This window comes from Caretta caretta, chromosome 9, assembly GCF_965140235.1.
Source record: "Caretta caretta isolate rCarCar2 chromosome 9, rCarCar1.hap1, whole genome shotgun sequence".
NCBI classification, from domain to species: domain Eukaryota; kingdom Metazoa; phylum Chordata; order Testudines; family Cheloniidae; genus Caretta; species Caretta caretta.
In genome coordinates, this window is record NC_134214.1 from 15,803,503 (window position 1) to 15,822,989 (window position 19,487).

At 41.2% G+C, this 19,487-nt stretch overlaps 1 protein-coding gene across 1 annotated transcript in view; it reads right to left on the reverse strand.

The window, feature by feature from the left end:
- The window catches only part of FNDC3B (fibronectin type III domain containing 3B), a 366,117-nt gene that overhangs the window by 273,590 nt on the left and 73,040 nt on the right, over positions 1–19,487 (reverse strand). Inside the window, exons 2-3 of the mRNA XM_048864394.2 lie at positions 17,471–17,609; positions 3,961–4,036 (exon numbers count right to left, since the gene is read on the reverse strand). Of these exons, the coding sequence (XP_048720351.2) occupies positions 3,961–4,036; positions 17,471–17,581 (187 nt within the window). The 5' untranslated portion in view covers positions 17,582–17,609. The remainder of the gene's footprint in view (positions 1–3,960; positions 4,037–17,470; positions 17,610–19,487) is intronic.

Below are 19,487 nucleotides of genomic sequence, written 5' to 3' on the forward strand. Positions count from 1 at the left end.
CTAATTTTATTTCTTATGATAGATTTTCAGTTATGGAAAAAGTGATGCAATCAATTGATTGTGACCTACTCAAATCAGAAAAGCAAAGCATTTAGGAGTAAACCCTCCATTGGTGTAGCTCCACTGACTAAAGCATCTGTTCTAATTTACATGAGTTGAGACTCTAGACCCACTTTTTAAGTTCAATTGTGCAAATTCAGTTAGCTCCCAGACCCTTTGCCTTTAGAGATCTGGAGGATCAATACCTAGTTTAAGGCACAAGCAAAAGTAGGTTTGGTGGTCCTACTCCACTCTATTCATTCATATAATAAAATATCCCTACAAGTTGGCACAATTAATTGTATTGGAATCCATACTGTAAATCAGGGTTGAACAGTGCTAGTCCAGCTGTTTAGAGAAACTTTCATAATGCCCAGCTCAAATCATTAGGTCCTTACTTCCATGAGCATTAACTTTAAGCGAACAAAAATACCCAGCCTCCAGCTGATTTAATGAACATGGCTCACATATGTATGATTGATAACACTACATTTCCCAGACCACAGAAGCATCACACACAGTAATGGTTTTACAGGAGTGAACTCTGCCTAATAATTTCTCTCATGTACATTATTAAACACAAATGTGCTCTTCTTCAACATCAAGCATGAATATTTTCTTGACAAAACACTTTTATAGTGTCCATTGCAAGGAAAATCCCACCTGACATTTACCTTTAAATTTACATATGACTCTCAAAGAAACCTATGGTGTAGAAAAGCTGGAGTGTAGGACAGGAACTTGTTTAGAATCTATAATTTCTTTATAGGATCATTCTTCTAAATGCTAAAGCCATAGAGTTGGTTACATGATTTTGTAACAATCCACTTTAACTGACTTAGACACCAAAATGGGTAGTCTGCATTTGGCACATGGAGATAGAGACTGACCCCATTACCTGTACATATGTAGTGATATCAGCAACAGAAGATAGGGAGCCACTGACTTAGAGATGCCAGCATTCTCCACAAAAAGAGTAGAACATGTAGAGGAAAATCTTGATCCGGCATTAGGAAAGTTATTTGAAAATTGTCCTGTTTCTTACATAGTCTTTCCTACCCATTATGACCTCACCTGGTCTTTTATGCAGTCAAAAGTGTTCTGTGCAGATTTGAAATCACCACTCTAGTATGGGACTAACTAACGCCTACACAACTGCCAATATACTGCCATGTTATTTTGGAGATTCTACTGAATGATCAGCATACTGAGAATGCTAACAAACAACATGAAAAAATCAAAACATTTTAAAATGCATATATGTATACACCAAATATTGGTGAAAATGGCTATGAAGTATAATTGTTATGCTAGGTCCCTTAAATGATCTAAACCAGTGGTTTCCAAACTTGTTCCACCGCTTGTGCAGGGAAAGCCCCTGGCGGGCTGGGCCGGTTTGTTTACCTGCCACGTCCGCAGGTTCGACCGATCACGGCTCCCAGGCCAATGGGAGCTGCTGGAAGCAGCGAGGGCCGAGGGACATACTGGCTGCCGCTTCCAGCAGCTCCCATTGGCCTGTAGCTGCGAACCGCGGCCACTGGGAGCCGCGATCGGTCGAACCTGCGGACGTGGCAGGTAAACAAACTGGCCCAGCCCGCCAGGGGCTTTCCCTGCACAAGCGTCAGAACAAATTTGGGAACCACTGCTCTAAACCATTTCTCTTTAAACTTGGAGGTAAAAATCAATGTGCTTTTGTTAGACAATTCCTATGCCCTAGAGAAAATATATGTTCTTCTTAGTCATATTAGATGGAGTGTCAAGCTGGCTAGAAACCTCAACTTGTTTAGTACTTCACATAAGCTGTTTATAACAGCAAGGCTTTCAGAATAGTTAGAGACCTCCCAAAACTGCAATAAATATTACCAGACAGGGGAAATAATTTTGTAAAAATGACAATAGTCATAAGAAAGTTTTGATCTATTAATTTCAGTGTCTGCATAAATTACTTCATGCACCTCTAAATGAGCCGACGACAAAATTGTTTAGAAACAATTTGGCTTCTATAGCATACTGTATAATTTCTGTGTTTCTCCTCGATTCTTTATCACTGTAGGCCTGGGTAGAAATGAGTAATTGGACATGGGTGAGGCCTCATTTTTTGGGAGACAGGATTAGTGGGTAAATGAATCAGCAGGCTGGAAACAGAAAGTTGGTAAGATAAGGGGGAACACCCAGGGAACCAATTACAATAAGCAAGATAACAATGGAGAAGATAGGTCTGGAAAGGAAGATGAGGTAAAGAGTAAGTCATGCACGGCCAATGAGAGATTGGTTCCTACAAAGTGACCAAGCCAATCCCCAAAAGTGTAACGCAGTATAACGTGTAAACATGTATAAAGAAAGAGGTTCGCTGTGTCACTCTGGATATGTGGTATATATACCCCTTATGCCCACTCCCTATGCTTGAATCTGATCAACTCAGCGTAGTTTTGCTGTATGCCAAATAAAGAAAAGTGAGTGACGAGTCAGGAGCTGAACTGAGTTATTGGGGAACTGAGTGGAAGAGGTCCCAGGGAAACCCCAACAATCACTAGAAACACTTGCATGTAAACAAAATCATTGTTTCTTAGGGCTAGTCTACACCGGCAATGCTAAGCCGCTGCCGCGGCAGTGCTTTAAGGTGCCTTGTGTGGTCGCGGTGCAGTGCTGGGAGCTCTAAAAAAAAAAAAACCACCTCCACGAGGGGCACAGCTCCAGCGCTGAGGCACCATTTACACCGGCGCTTTACAGCGCTGCAACTTGCTGCGCTCGGGGGGGGGGGGTTCCACACCCCAGAGCGAGACAGTTGCAGCGCTGTTAATTGCCAGCGTAGACAAGCCCTCAGACACCCATCCAGTCCTGTTGCTTATTCCCCATCTGATTCATAATCCCATTTCTGACATCAGAACTGGCGGCTGTGGAAATGAAGATGTCACTGACTGCGAATTATGGCCTCAAGTGAGAAATAAGAGAGAAAAGCAAATTCACTCTTATTAAGCAAAGATCCTGCTTTCCTGTAAATATCACTAGTAACATAGAATAAGGAAAGTACTACAAAAAAAGAGGAAACTGATAAATATTTGGCCTACATGTAGATAGTTGATCTTATCCAGCAGCAAAACCAAGTAGAAAGCCTTTTGCATTCAAATATTTCTCCCTCATGGAGAAGTCAAGAAAAAATTAATCATTCCAAACATTTAATCAACATTGCCAGGTTAAAAAAAAATATTTCAGAAAACACAGAAGTTCCTTACCTGGGTTAGATTTATTAATTTATTATTATCTTAGACGATAAAATATTTTAGTTTTAGTAATCTTACTTTCCTCAATGTGGACCACATACTGGACTAATACATTTCACTTTATTTTGATAGTTAATTTCCACGTACTTTTCACTTTCTGCTTCTTACGCACTACTATAAAACAGCAATGTCTGGGCTGCAAATACTCTGAAGGATTATGCATTAGTTAAAAATGTTTCCACTTGAATTTTTATTATTATATTAATTAACGTAGATATGTCTATTGATCTTAGGTTTTGCAAAAGATTACTTTAAAAAGTGAAATGCTGAGGAGTCACTTTTTACCTAGTAGCATCCATTAGAATTTGTAAAACTCCATGATTCAAACTGAGGCACTGAATTAAAACCAGTGTTTCAATAAATCCTACAACATACACAGTAATCCTATACACAGCCTCCCACTCATAGCAGTACACAGCTTTGTGGCACAGCATTTCACACTCCTGTATGAGTTATAAATCCTTAACTTTTCACAAAATAAAGCCAAATAAATCTGTAGACTCATGTGTACTATATTTTACTTTTTGAAAAATTAAACAAAGGTAGATATAAAGAAAAACCCATGACTAACCCACTGAACATATACATTTAGGGATGCTCCATTATCGGAAAGCTATTATTTAGAAAAAAAATCTCTTACCTTGAATGCACTGAAGTGTTCCATCCTCAGCCCTTATTGTAAAGGTTTCGCCTGGATTAACTTGAACCAAAATGACCTGCCAAAATAAATATATTCATTTCAATCTAATGCTCAAATCTCATTGGGTATATTCATTCCAAACATTTTCTTACCTAAAAAGTTATGCACTAGACAAGATGTAAAGAGTAAAGCAGGCTTGATTAGCCACAGCTTTGGGTCCTAGCAGAGTCCTGGAATTAGTACAGGAATTGAAGTTTGTCTAAATCACTAAATTTATTCTGAAAATAACATTATTACCCAAAAGGGCTGGAATGTAAAGATGAAAGCTGGAATTTTAGGCCCCAGGCCTGCAAATTCTTAAGCAAACGATTGTTTTCTTGCACACAAGTAATCCCATTGAAGTCATTGGGCTGCTAACTTGCTTAGAATTCAGCAGATGTGTCTTTTCAGGACTGGCACCTGAGAGTGGATATTGCAGGACAGTCTGAGTGACATATTTTGGGCCATATGCTTTTTCCACAGGAGTAAGAACTGCCTCACTGGATCCAGCCTGGGACCCATCCAACATGATAAGAGATTCTGGCCCTTTGTATTTGTTTTTACTGAAAAGCATCCAGGCATAAATGGGAATGGGTGCAGTAAAGTACATGAGCAAAAAATTTACACTATTAAGAATAAATAATAAGCATTTTAGAATGAAAGGCTAGGTCTCACTCCTGGTTTCCCACTGCTCAAGCCACCAGATAATGGGAATGCTACAGGGACTAGAGAAGTATCCTAAGGCGTAATACTCACTGCCCCTCTCTGCTAACTGTACAGAAAAATTGTTTCAGAATGTGCTGCATTTGCCTGTTTTACTCATTTCCAGACACGAATGTGGAAAAAAGGCTATTTTTATAGTGAGGCTGTAAAAGAATGTTTACACTACATGACTTAGTAAGCAGCAATATCCTGATCACAATGTGGGGCTGTCTGTGTTTATTTTAGTCAGCCTCAAATAAGGGTTGTCCCTGATAGCAGAACACTCATTGACTTCAATGGAAGTTCCCTGCAGATCAGACCCTAAATCAATACAATCATTCATAGTACCAGCGAGGTTTTAAACTAATATACAATTTGGAGTCTGTTTACCAACCATTGTGTGGAGTTTTGGTGTGCACAACCTCCGCTGATATCAGTAAGACTCACATGGCTAAAACACCAGGTCATGTTTTGACAACTTACCCTTCAGGGTCTCATCTTTAAAGAAATGTTTTATTTGGAATAAGTTGACGTTTTACCACATACTATATATTAAACGTGTTACATACACAATACTTTATTTCAAACATAATGTCCAATAGTCTCAGAGTTTGCGGTTATTGTAGTCACATAAAGAGAAATTCTCATTATCATTGAGCTAGAGATATTATCTGATATGAAAAATTCACTTCTGGATCCAGATTTTGATCACTCAAAATTCAGGGTTACTTGGATCCAGAGTTTGGCTCAGCCTAGTATGGAAATTGAGATTCTGAACCAGCCCTTAGGTTCTGGGGTGTTTGGTTCCAGCATTTTAGTCTAGGCCTGTCTGCAATATGGATGCTAATTAAAGGATACTATGTCATGCTTTTTGAAATCTAAGTTAAAGGCATACCATAAAATAATTACTGAATATATGAGACTTCAAATTACAGTAATCCTGCAGAAGCCCACTGTCATGGTTAAATTTTTAACACATAAATTATAAGTCAATTAAAGAAATGACAATATGTGAGCCATTATTTTAGGTTTGCAACAATAGTTGCCTCACAGAACATTAATTAAAGTAGAGTTGAGCCAGTAGGCACAGATAGGGTTGACAACATTGTAATTTTAAAAACCTGACACTCCAGCAAGAGTGCCGGAACCTCCCCTGCCCCACCTCTTCCTCCCGGAGGCCTGGTCCCTTCTCCCACCATCCCACCCCTTCCCTGAAGCCTGGCCCCCATTTGCCCCTCTTTCCCCTTCTTCTCCATCGCTCGCGGCTTTTCAGCACTCCCCCGCTCTTCCCCTCTGCTCGGGTCAGGAGGGACTCGCCTGCGGAGCTGGGGCTGGGAGCTGCAGCCATCCGGCACCTCCCCTACTCACAGCAACTGGAATTTGGGTGTCCAGTCAGTAGATCTGACCGAACACTATCAGGTCCCCTTTTGACCAGACTTTCTGGTCGAAAACCGGGCACCTGGCCACCTAGACACAAGCCATAATAAATGGTTTGGAGGAGATAAAAATAGAGAAACAAAAGCCATTCCACCCATAACCTGTGCAAAGCAACACTCAAAAACTGTTGCTTTTCTGCCTCTGAATAGAGGTGAATAATTCACAAGAGGGGGTGCTTACTTTATTGCCAAAGAAATCATGCAGAGCAAATGGATGGGACTGGATCAAGAAAATAGGGGCCAACACACAGGAGTGAGGCAAGGCAGCAGGCAAAGGGTCCATCATCAAGACCTTGTTACTCCTTTTATGTATAGGGTTTTTAAACAGTTGTTTCCGGATAAGCTATTTATCTGGCAATATAACATGGTGATGGGTAGATTAAGGTGAATCAGGACATGGATCCACTGAATTTCTGGGGGGGCCCTAGACAGACCCCCATCTCCTCAAACACACACCCTGAATTAATTAATCTCCCTCTTACCTCCACGTCCTTATCCTTCTCCCCAAGTGAGGCAGCCTACACAGACCATGCCCACTCCAGCCAGTGGCCGCCTGACCACAATCAGCTGTGCAGTGCACCTCCCTTACCTCTCTGCCTCTAACTCCTGTGTCTAGGTCTCTTTGGACTGCAAATCCTGATATTCCACAGGAACCGCCACTAATCCATCCCTGACCATATTCACTTACATTCTGCCATTAATCTTTTAACTCAGCAGAGTTATGTTGGTCCATAGACTTACTAGTGACTATTATTTAAGATGCAGGAGCCTTTGAGATAATCACTTTTAAAATGTCAATCATCCATCAGTCAAAATGTCCACATTCTAATAACGTGAGTTTTGTTTTTTTGGCAATTAATGCATTTGGAAAATTACTGCTTTTAAATTTAAATTTAAAAATACCAAACATTTAACATTAAAGCTGTGTTCCCAACAGCATCTCTAATTGATGACACAGTTAAATAAAGCTGCAATACCCTTTTCTTAATATGCAGGTCCTCAGTCACCCAATAAACTGTGCTACTGAAGTAAAGGAAAGAAAATACCACACCCTCACATTTCCCTTTACTGTTTATGGCAGCTGCTTATGGTCATATTACAGGAAAACATTCAGAACACGCTTCTTTAGCAGTCACACACTTACAAATTCACAATTGTACAGGAGGCCTTAGGCAATTCAGAATGTGCAGGTGAATAGAACCTATTGATTGCCACCATGCTTCAGTGAGATTAATGACTGGATGAGAAGCTTTTCAGCATCCTGTTAAAATACTACATTTCAAGCTTTTACTTCCTGCAATATACATTGTTTCTGAGTTGCTGTGGTAGCCTGATTGTAATCTAGAAGTCACCTCACTGTATTAGCCAAGTTTCAACATCCTAACAATCAATCTCACTTAAATGCAAAATTCAACATCATCTCAGTTTTGCTAGTTCATTTGACACCAACAAGCTGTCATCAAAAGAAGACAGCTTATTGTCCGAACATGGGAGGGAGGCTGTTGCAGACTCATTGCCTTGGATGAGGGGAAAAGCTGATGACTCTTCCCTGACAACCGACATTAATGAGACAGCAACAGGCCTTGCATCATACAGCAGTAGTACAGTTAGTCAGAGACACTTTTGTATCATGTGAAGAAACCCTTCTTTTCTGCTGCAAAGCAGACATCAGTGTTAAAAGTTCTCAAATACAGAATATGAAACACAGAATCTCTGTTCAGACCAAGTTGTTTTTTTCTAGGACTCATTTACTCACTGAAATATTACTTTCCCTAACCTCCAAAGTGTGGACAGTTACTTTCAACACACATGGGGATAATCTGAGATGTCAGTTTTTTCTTGTAGATATTGAGAGATGTTTAAAAGAGAAGGCCATTAAAGATCAATACCAGGAGATTAAAATCATTATAATGGATTCAAAGATGTACTGCTGAGGTAGCTATTTGTATGATGATCTATACAAACAAAATAAATATACACTTTATAACAGTTTGAAAGACATCTGATGAAAAATAAATTAACATTACCAAAGATCTACACCAAAAGAAAACAAGAGCCAGAAGTACAGGAATAGTCATTCAACATTATAAGTTTTTTGAAATTTACAGTGATTTCTATTAAAGTTTAACATGACTGGAAAGAATTTCCTACGACTGAATCATCCACAAAGGTGTGAATCCAACCTCTTTCATTTTAGGCCTTGTCTACACTGGCAAGTTTGTGCACAGTAAAGCAGCTTTCTGCTCTGTAACTCTCAAGCCACTTAGTAGGCAGGAACTGCACAGTTGTAGCACTGTAATCCCCCCCTGTCCCCCCCCAACGAGAGGCATAGAGCTTTCTGCGTCAGAGCTACAGCGCCATGGTGCCAGTGTAGACACCCTGGTTGATTATAGCCGCTGCAACTGGCCTTCGGGAGGTATCCCACAATGCCTGTTCTCGCTTCTCTGGTCATTGGTTTGAACTCTACTGCCCGGCTCTCAGGTGACCACCCGGCAGCCCCACCCCTTAAATTCCTTGGGAATTTTGAAAGGCCCCTTCCTGTCTGCTCAGTGACGCGTGCAGTGGTCTCAGCATATCTTTCCAGGTGACCAGGCCTGCTCCACGCACCAGGTGAGCCCCCACTTGGAGCAACGTCAAGCTGCTGGACCTCGTCAGCATTTGGGGAGAGGAGGCTGTCCAGTCCCTGCTGCGCTCCAGCCATAGGAATTATGATGCCTACAGACAGATTTCACGATGCAGGACAGAAAGGGGTCATGACCGGGACACATTGCAGTGCAGGGTCAAAGTGAAGGAGCTGTGAAACGCCTACCACAAGTCGTGGCAGGCAAACCACTGCTCCGGTGCTGAGCCCACGAGCTGCGAGTTCTACAAAGAGCTGGACACATTCCTCGGCAGCGACCCCACCTCCACTGCAAAGACCACTGTGGATACTTCAGTGGCTCGCATGCCAGTCGAGAGTAGACCGAGCCAGGAGGGGGGAAATCTTGGATGAGGATGTGGAGGGGGACCCAGAGGCAGAGGATGATGCGGAGGTCAGTGATGCATGCAGCCAGGACTGCTACCGATCGGTCACTAACCAGTTCGGAGTGGGAAAGTCAACCGTTGGACTTGTGTTGATGGAACTGTGCTGGGCCATTAATCCTATCCTGTTCCGAAAGGCCATGACTCTGGGTAACGTGCGTGACATTGTGGATGGCTTTGCACAAATGGGCTTCCCTAACTGCGGAGGGGTGATAGATGGCACACGTATTCCAATTCTGGCATCAGACTACCTAGCCATCGAGTACATTAATCGCAGGGGGTATTTCTCAATGGTTCTCCAGGTGCTTGTGGATCACTGTGGGCTCCAACAGGTTCTCTTTTTTATCCTCCCCACACGCCCATTTATGATACCTTGTAAATTAAATTCAACAAGGTCCAGCTCCAAGGCATTGCTAAAATGGCTGACATTTGAAGAGTTTAAAAATGCATTATGAAATGGAAGAGCAGCCTTTGGGAGTGGCTTTGAAGCTGAAACTTTTTAGGACAGTCAAAGCACCCACTAACGGTTTTGAATATTCTTCTATCATCACCTCTGAGTTTTCTTTCTCTATTTCTGCTTTGGGGGTGGGGTGGCTATTTGTTCTCTTTTAAAGGTGCGCTCAGTCATCTTTTCAAAACACTAATGATCTATAAACTGCCTTATCAGCTGGCATGGAACTTTGGCAGACACATGAGGGCAGCTTCCACATCTTCCACCTCTTTTCTCCTGCATTTTGTGTCTCATATTTGACAACATTTGCCTGCATGAAGCCACTCTTGTCAGAAAAGAAAGCCATAAATTCCCTGTAGAAGAATTCAGTTTGTCTTTTACAGTTTCCCAAATCCATTGATATCTAAACATCAGTTTTGTTTTGTTTTGTTTTTTACTAAAACAGTTATCACCATCTCCACCATAACCAATAGCAGCAGGTTTACTGATCAATTATAAAGGTAGCAGGAACTCTTCAAAAGCACACATGGAAATTAGGCACCTATCATGGCTGCTTTTAAAAATCTCCCCCTTAATGTCTAAATTCAACATCATAAGTAATTCGGGGGGGTGGGGGGGAGAGGAGCGGGGGGAGAGGAAGGGGGTAGAACTGCTTTTTCCATTTCATCTCCCAAGTACAAGATCATTACATTATTTCTTTCTGGGTCTCTTATACAGTTGCCATAGGTGATTTGGGTGTTAAAATAGTTTATTAATTATTATTATTATTATTATTATAACATTACCTGGGAGGAACCCTTTATGTTGCAGTCAGCAATCCTAAAATGGTCACAATGGTGACCTAAGTGTCTAATAGATCTAACTCTTTCCCATCTTGATGTAAGTTTCTCACCTTTAGAGTTAATGAAATTCTATGTTGCATTCATATGACACCTTTCATCCAGGGATCTCACAGCACTTTGCAAGTAATACCTAACTAAGCTGCAACTCATAATATTCCTATCAGGTACTTAGGACAAGCTTTTTAAAGGTATGTAGGCACCTAAAGATGCAGACAGGCACAGCTGAAAGTCCATCTTGGTGCCTAAATACCCTTAAAAATCAAGCTCATAGTTCCTATTATTCCTGTGCTGCAGATGGAGAAAGAAGCATACAAATACACAGGCGTAGTTTGACTTCTCCAGCCATGCCAACGGGGTTGCGCATGGGGGATAAAGTCTATGCCTGCCTGAGGCTTGAAGTTTGGGGGGTACTCAGCTCAAGGCAGAGTCGGGCTCTTTGTCAGCTACACACAGGAAGAGTGTGGGGGAGGAGGGAGGGGTTGATTATGTCAGGAATGTGGCACAAACACCCGTGGGCTGTGGCCCCTTTGAGAGTCCAGGCAGTGGCGTTAACAGCCACCATGAACTGCTGGGCTGCTCTACACCCTGTCTACTGCTAGAGGCAGGATTCAGTCCCTCCGCAATGTCCTCATGTACTAATCACTACACAGAGCCTGTTTAGTCTTGTCTGTGTTGGGGATAGGGAATTTCACTTATGTGATTTACAGCACCACTCACCAAAACAGATGGATTTTCTGAGTCCCCATCCCACGGTGAACAAGAACCCAACAGCTTGTGGTCTCCCAGTACAGCATGACATTAGCAATGCTACAGTTACGGTCAAGATGTTACAGACAGCACTTTTTAAAAATGTATTTCAATTTTCAAAGGCTGAGCCCCTCGTCAGGAAGTGACAGATTTAAGATGGATGCACATACTGTACAAACCCAACACTCCTCCTCCCCTCACACACAGGTGGACAGAAGACTGTTCCATTTGGCACTACTTCCAAATCCTTTAATTGACACTGTTCTCTGCAGACAGTGAAAAGAAAGACGTGAAACATATTTTCCACCAGCATCCCCACTCCCACTACCACCACTCCAATCGCACAGGAATCAAATGGATTCTATGCAAGCCTCTAATTCAGGGCTTACTTATGCACCATGACATCAGTGCTATATAACGAGCCAAGTTCAAGAAATCCATCTGGGACAAATAGCGGCCAGGCACATTGTGACTTCTTTTGTTTATATACACTAAATATGTCTTGGTGGTAAGAGAACTTACTTGAAGATTTATTTCCCAAGTCCTCCAAAACAATATTCTGCATCCTGGAGCAGCTTTGTGACTCCAGTTCTCTTCCCAAGGTTATGCATAAGTGATTTTTAAGAGAGCTCATTGTTTCTGAAACCTAAAATTAAAATCTAAGCAAAGACATAGTAGTCAAAGCATAGTGCCTTAAAATAAAAGAAACTGAAAACAGCATAAGGAAATAAAGGTGTATTGTATACTACAGCTCATCAGCCTGCAAACGCACCCTTAACTTACGAGACCATGCCCCCTATTTTTCACCCAGAGAGGAGGCAGTGACTGAAAAATCAATTTGGAACCAGCTGCTCCTTTGCTCTGGGCCTGGCTGCATCCATAAGTTGATCACTTATACAACAGTCTGCTTTCCAAAAAAGTGCACTCCTTAAACTACAGAAGTGATTAAAAGAACTGAAGCAGAACATGCACAGTATTTGCATTAAACACTAGACTGGAAGGATATGAGGACTGACTTGCACCATACCTTACACCACCTTGTTAACGGAAAAATATTTATTAACTGAACTTTTGCACAATAATATGCTATTCACTGTTATCCTAACTGCTTCCTATGCCACCCACGAAAGCTTATGCTCCAATACGTCTGTTAGCTTCAACTGTTAATTTCCATCGGCTTGAGTCACTACCATAAGAACATACACAAAAGCATGAGTGGTACAGAGAAAGGAAATAAGGAAGTGTTATTTACTCCTTCTCATAATACAAGAACAAGGGGCCACCAAATGAAATTAATAGGTAGCAGGTTTAAAACAAACACAAGAAAGTGTTTTTTCACGCAACACACTGCCAACCTCGAACTCCTGGTGTTGTGAAGGCCAATACTATACGGGTTTCAAAAGGGAACTAGATAGGTCCATCAATAGCTATTAGCCAGGATGGGCAGGAATGGCGTCCCTAGCCTCTGTTTGCCAGAAGCTGGGATTGAGTGACAGGGTATGGGTCACTTGATGATAACCTGTCTATTCATTCCCTTTGGGGCACCTGCCATTCGCCACTGTCAGAGGACAGGGTACTGGGCTTGACGGACCTTTGGTCTGACCCAGTATGGCCGTTCTTATGTACCATAACATTTTCAATGCAGCATTTTATGTACTTTTTTTTTTTTTGGGGGGGGGGGGATGTAGTACGGATTACAGTTGTAGTGGACTGCTCCTTTACAAAGAAACCTGTGCTATTCCTCTCACTTCTGAGAAGGTCACTAAATGCTGTTACAGTCTGATACTAGCTACTGGGCAGAATCAACATGTCTGAACTCTTTAACACTCTCTGTCATAGTGTGTAATCACAAACTTTGGATCCCAGACCAGCTCCAGCTCCCTTTACTATTGTGAGTATTTCGAATTATTCTAAGAGGACTTGGGAGAGTAGGAACAGCAGATTTGGCCACATGAAATAATTAGTGTAACAGAAATAAATATTTAAAACTAAGGGCTGGTCCACACTACAGGACGAGATCAATCTAAGTTACACAACTTCAGCTATGTGCATAATGTAGCTGAAGTCGACGTACTTAGATCTACTTACCGCAGTGTCTTCACTGAGGTGTGTTGTCTATTCCCCTTACGCTTCTTGTTGAGGTGTAGTATCGGAGTCGAAGCTAGAGCAATCGGCGGTCGATTTATTGCATCTATACTAGACATGATAAATCAACCCCTGCTGGATCGATCACTGCCCATCGATCCAGCTGATAGTGTAGACAAGACCTAAGACAGTTAAACCAAGCTTTCCAAAATGTTATTAATCCATTCTCACTTTGTGACAAGTTCAGTCTCACGGCTATGGAGTTCAGGCTTTAAAAACTGAAGTTTATGATGACTGAGTTGTAATAATCTTCACTATAGTGTCATCATCACAACACTAACATTTTTTAAAAAGCACCATTTACCTTTTGGTAACTATCTATTTAATTTGAGAAATTAATATAGTCACACAGTATTTAAGTCTACCATTCCCTGGCATTCTGTTGTAGGACACTTGCTATCTTAGCAATATATGCTTTGGCAATACATGTATTTTTACATTAAAGAGAGTGATTTTAGTTTTCACAAAGATGACTATGCTCTTTTAAAATGATGATTAATGTTACTAAATTACATACAGTTTGCTAATTCTTGCTAAGTTTTGCATATATAATCTCACACAGTGAAATTTCAAAACTGGCCAAATTCATTTTGCCTATGTCCCCATTCCTGCAATCTGATCCACAAAAACTATGCCCATATGAGACTTGCAGACACTCTATGTCAGCATGAAAATATCCCACGCGGATCAGGTGGCAGGATCAAGGCCTAAATTTGGGCATAAAAAGCCCTAATTTACACAAGTGAACAATCAGGTATGTGTACAAAACAGGTATGCGTACAAAACACACCTAAGTGATCAACAGCGAGTGCTGTTGCTTATTTTGTATATGCAATTTTCTGCTTAAATGCACAACTATGGATTTTAGTGCATGCATGCACGTACATACACACACTTGGAATCCATAAAAATCCACAATTTGCCCTGAAACCAACCATCTCTGGGCAAAATACATATCTGTACACACAACTATCACACGTGTATGCAGTTACGTGTTTTGTACATACAAACAAATGCCTAGCTGCAGGTATGAAGACAGGTATTTGCATGCAGACATTTTGCAGGGGCCATTTGGGCCTCGATCCTCAAAATGTGACCCTATCAACAATAGATACCACTTCACTCTTCATGTTCCAAAGTTATTTATATGATGAATAATGAATAACTTACAATAGAGATAAATTCTTATACACAGTGTTAGTTCTTGAGCCTCAGTTTGCAGTCCCATTCCACTTCTGTGGGACAGCTAAATAATTTAGGCTATTCTCTCTCTGTGGTTTACTCTGATAAGGAAAGTTGTTGCCCTACTCTTTCTTCAGTTTACAAAAGACGAGGGGAACAAAAAGGAAAAATCATTTCAAGAAGGGACAAAGTCAGATAATACATGATAACAATAAAGCTTCCTCATTTGAGGCTCTCATATACTTGAAGCCTCAGAATAATTCTCTGTAGTATTATCCACCTTTCTATACAAGAGATGACACTGAGGGTAAGTGACGTCACACAGGAAGCCTGTGGCAGAGTCCAGAAGAAAACTGAGATCTCCAGAGCCTGTTATTTACCACAATACCCTTATCTTAAAGAAGACAACTCAAAATGACCAGTTTAGAAGTAAGGAAAAATCCAGTATCCCTTCGTAACACAAGTACTTCACTGGGCAGGCAATTCTAAGCCTCATGATATTTGAAAGCAATATATTGCCATTGTTGAAAACAAAAAGAAAAAGGTAATTGTGCAAGAGGATGGCTGGGCAGAGTTCAGTAATCAGCATCCTTTGCTTAAAGGCACCATTCACTAAGATGATAAAATTAAACTTGCGAAGTTTAGAAAAAAAGTATGTTCTGAGCTCCACAGACGGGCTTTCCAAAGAACACACATCATCCATGGGTTACTTCTGTAACTCTGTCTGCCATTGTCAGCAATCCTGGATCTCATTTCTTTTTTAAAGTGCATTGGAACAGTTTGAATTCCCTGTGTTTAAACCTATTGATTTTAAATCTTCCTTTAGATCTTCCTTGGACTGATTAAATCCTAAAATGCCTCCCAACAAAGGCAGCTTAGACAGGTCATGTTTACAAAGCTTTGTGGCTCCCCTCTTGGAAAAAAAAAATGCATATCATCTTTTTCCCACAGAAAAGATTGTGCTGGAAGACAGTGTATTTTCTTTGGGTATGTCTACACTACAGTTGGGAAAATGCTTCATAGCACGGGTAGACAGACATGTGCTAAACATAACTGTGGCAGCACGGTCGGCAGCTCAGGCTAGCCACCTATGTACAATCCCATCCGATCCCCTAGGTACCTATTCGGGCAGCAAGCCCAAGGTGCCACCCGTGGCAGGCCACACTGCTACCTTTAGCACGCTAGCTCGAGCCCAGCTGGGTTGTGTCTGTCTACTCATGCTGGGAAACACCTTCCCAGCTGCAGTGTAGACATACCCATAGAAAACTCATTTTCTTCTTCCATAGATATCATTGTTAGTTCTGCTGTGAGTAACTCCTTTTTGATGTCACTCATTACATCTGAGTTTTCCTGTATTCTGCAGCTAAGGAGACATCAGCAAACTGAGCTGCTTTGTAAAAAGTCATCTACTTTTAGGTATAGAGAAGGAAAAGGCCTCCAAGGAATATATACCATCTGTCATATGAGAAGCTGCTAAAAGGCTGAATACACATGATAACTTTAAAATAACATGCATACATACTAGGCTGACCAGATAGCAAGCGTCAAAAATTGGGGCCGGAGGTGGGGGGTAATAGGTGCCTATGTGAGAAAAAGACCCAAAAATCAGGACTGTCCCTATAAAATCGGGACATCTGGTCACCCTAATACATACAAACACAGAGAAGCTGATTTAAGTCTCCCAGTGAAGGCTCTTTTACATATAGCAGGAGTGGCCAAACTTACTGACCCTCCGAGCTGCATACAACAATCTTCAGACTTCAAGAGCTGGGGTGTGCTTGCCAGTGCTTGGGGCTTCAGCCCCGCGGTGGGGTGGTGGGACTAGAAAAAGGTTAGTCTATGTTCCTGATCTATCAAATAAAGCTGCACTTGACTCAAAAGAGGATCCTGTATTCTCAGTCTGGTTGACCTTTATCTGTTTTTGTAAACAAAATGCAGAAGCAATTCAAAACAGTAAGCCAATCTGAAGGACTGTATCACAAATATTTGTAGCTCCTTATTCATTCAGCTTCTAAAGAAGTCCCCTTAACAAGTCCAGATGCAGCAGTTTAACTACCGTACAGGAATGAAGCCGTTAGAAGCCTGCAAGTTCTTGCAAGGTTCCCAGCAGAGTACGCAGATTGGTTGCACTCCACTATGAGTAGAAGCTAAGGGCCACTCACTGAGGTAGGACCAGAAAAAGGGGAAGCTAAAATCTCACCCTAAATGTGAGGGCAAGTACAGTTAAGTATTAAGCAGCGTCTTCTATATGCCATAGTGAAATGATACATCTCATGCACACTGTATAGTGCATACTCATGCACATGGAACCTAAGGCTAGCAGGGACCACCAGATCATCAAGTCTGACCATATCACTGCCTACAACCATCACCTGCATACTAACCCCAACAACTGAATTTAGACCAAGGTAGAACAGCCCTCTGGATGCTGAACTATCATGTGCCACAGGCAGAAAATAGGAGGGACAGTAATGTACAATTTGCATAATCCAGATAGAGATCTGGGTTGGATTTCAAATACTCCCAAATTTTACAGTTGTTTATACACAGGTTTCAGTTCAGGTCCATCCCTATTAAGTTTTTATGGCCAAATTGTTCAAACGTAAGTGCCCAAAATTAATATGAATATGGAACTAGATGCCTAATGTCAGGCACCAAAGTTTACCAATTTTGTCCCATTATTTTGAATTCCAGTGAATATATTTAAACACCAGATGGAACTGATCATTGCAAAAGCAGTGATGCAATACAATATCCAGGCCTCAGTGTAAGCATTCCAGTATTTGGGCCAAATTCTGCCCTCAAATACATGGAACAGTTCTCCGTGAAGTTAATGGGAACCAAACCCATGCACCAAAGTCATGGTGCATTTGGCCTGTAAATGGGTCACATTCAGACCATGCAATAGCTCTTAAATTCCGACTCATCCCACAAAGCTTACTGACCTGCTGTGATCCGTCTCCATTCACTATGTGAGGCATCATGGCTACCTCCCCATTCAGCAATGGTGGCAGCTCCAGCGGAATTTGGTCGGTCATCATCATTGTGACGTACATTCATGGAGAACTTTCCTCAACGGGCTTCCTGCAAGACAGACATGTTTTACATTAATTTTCTTCTAAATGTAGACTAAGAAAAATCTATTCACGCTTCAGTAGGGTGGTACCCTGCCCATTAACCCCACTTGCTTAGAAAGGTATATCCTGTGGCAAGGGAAACTAGATGAGAGGACTGTTAATGGCTTTCAGATCATGTCATGGATAAATTCATTGCTTTCTAACAAACATTCCAGAATTAGTATTCAGCAAAATAAACATGGTGATGTCTTTACTCTTTTTCTTCAGGGCTTTTCAAGCATTAATATCTTCAGCCAGACCCTTCATCCCAGATCTGAAATTTCTGAATGACAGTATGAGTAGCTTATGGTTCAGTCTGTTGATTTGTAATAACACAATGCTCAATCTGTAAGGTAGTTCTTGGAACCTGCTTCCTTTGCATATTTAACATTCATAAGAGGTTCTATTACTCTTGACATTACGATACAGCGAGAGCCAAGTACTTTAAATCCCTTGATAGCACTTCTACAGACAACATGAATTGTAAAAAGAGCAAACTTAAAATTTTCAGTGGTCCCCACTTAATTGTGACACAAGGGAAGAGAAAGCTCTTGCCTAGAATCTTATCCAATATGTAGAAAGTGGACCACTGTGTAGGACAGCAAATAAGAAGAATTTGTAATGAAACACACCACCTTCACTATACCACCATCCCTCGCAGATAATTATTTGAAATGTTACTAAAAATCAGATGAAAGCTTTATAATAACAAGTCTTATAATTCAGTTAATAGTAGCATCATGCTGTTTTACAAGGCAATAATCCAGTTCCTTAATGAATAAATGATAGGACCTAAAGTCAAGTAATTTATCACAGCAAAAGAAGACGATCTTTGTACAAATCCCCATGATCCTAATGCTAATCAAATTTATTTAATGCTTTTCATGCCAAAGCCTGTAGCACCTTCAAGACTAACACACGTATTGGAGCATAAGCTTTCGTGGGTGAATACCCACTTTGTCGGATGCATGGCATGACCGACGAAGTGGGTATTCACCCACGAAAGCTTATGCTCCAATACATCTGTTAGTCTATAAGGTGCCACGGGACTATTTGCCACTTTTACAGATCCAGACTAACACAGCTATCCCTCTGATATTTTCATGCCAAAGAATCCCAAAATGCTTACAAATGACTAATATACAGCATCAATAAAATTCAGGTAGGAAAACCTAGCAATTGTGGTGAAGTGTAGTAGCCAGGTAAGTAACTGGCACACATAGTGCTGAACAGCTCTGTGCAGAATAGAAATTTTGGGGGGGGAGAAAAAATAAAGGAAAACCTATTCACGTGGAGAGTGTTGTAGGATCTAATGTCTCCATGGAATAGACAGAACTTTGCCCTTTAAAGTTCAAGCTACAAGAGCCATACAACATAAATAGTGTGGAATTCAATTTATCTACTATAGGAAGGGTGAGAAGCTGAGTCAACCCTGCCGGGATTAGAACCTGTGGCTCCATGGAGTCTAGATATTTACAACCTGATACACAGACCACTAAGCCACTCCCTCTCCTGCTGCTAGTGTTTAAATTTAGATTTTTAAAAGCCACGTTTAAATGTAAATGGATGGGACACTGAAATATGCTCTCTCTTCACCATTATATACTTATTTACTTAGATCTGTTGAAAATGAGCCCATCCAGAGCTCAGCATTAAAATCCAGTCAGCTGCAGAGCAATCTAACGATCAGAGAATAAATCAGACCATGAGTGAATACTCTGATTAACTGAGACAGCCCACTTGTGTACTGAGAATGATTCAATTGCCTGTTTAAAACTCTGCACCCCCTTAAGCTGAATAGCGTTGAACCTTTCACTCTTATCATGTCAAGCATCTTTACACATAG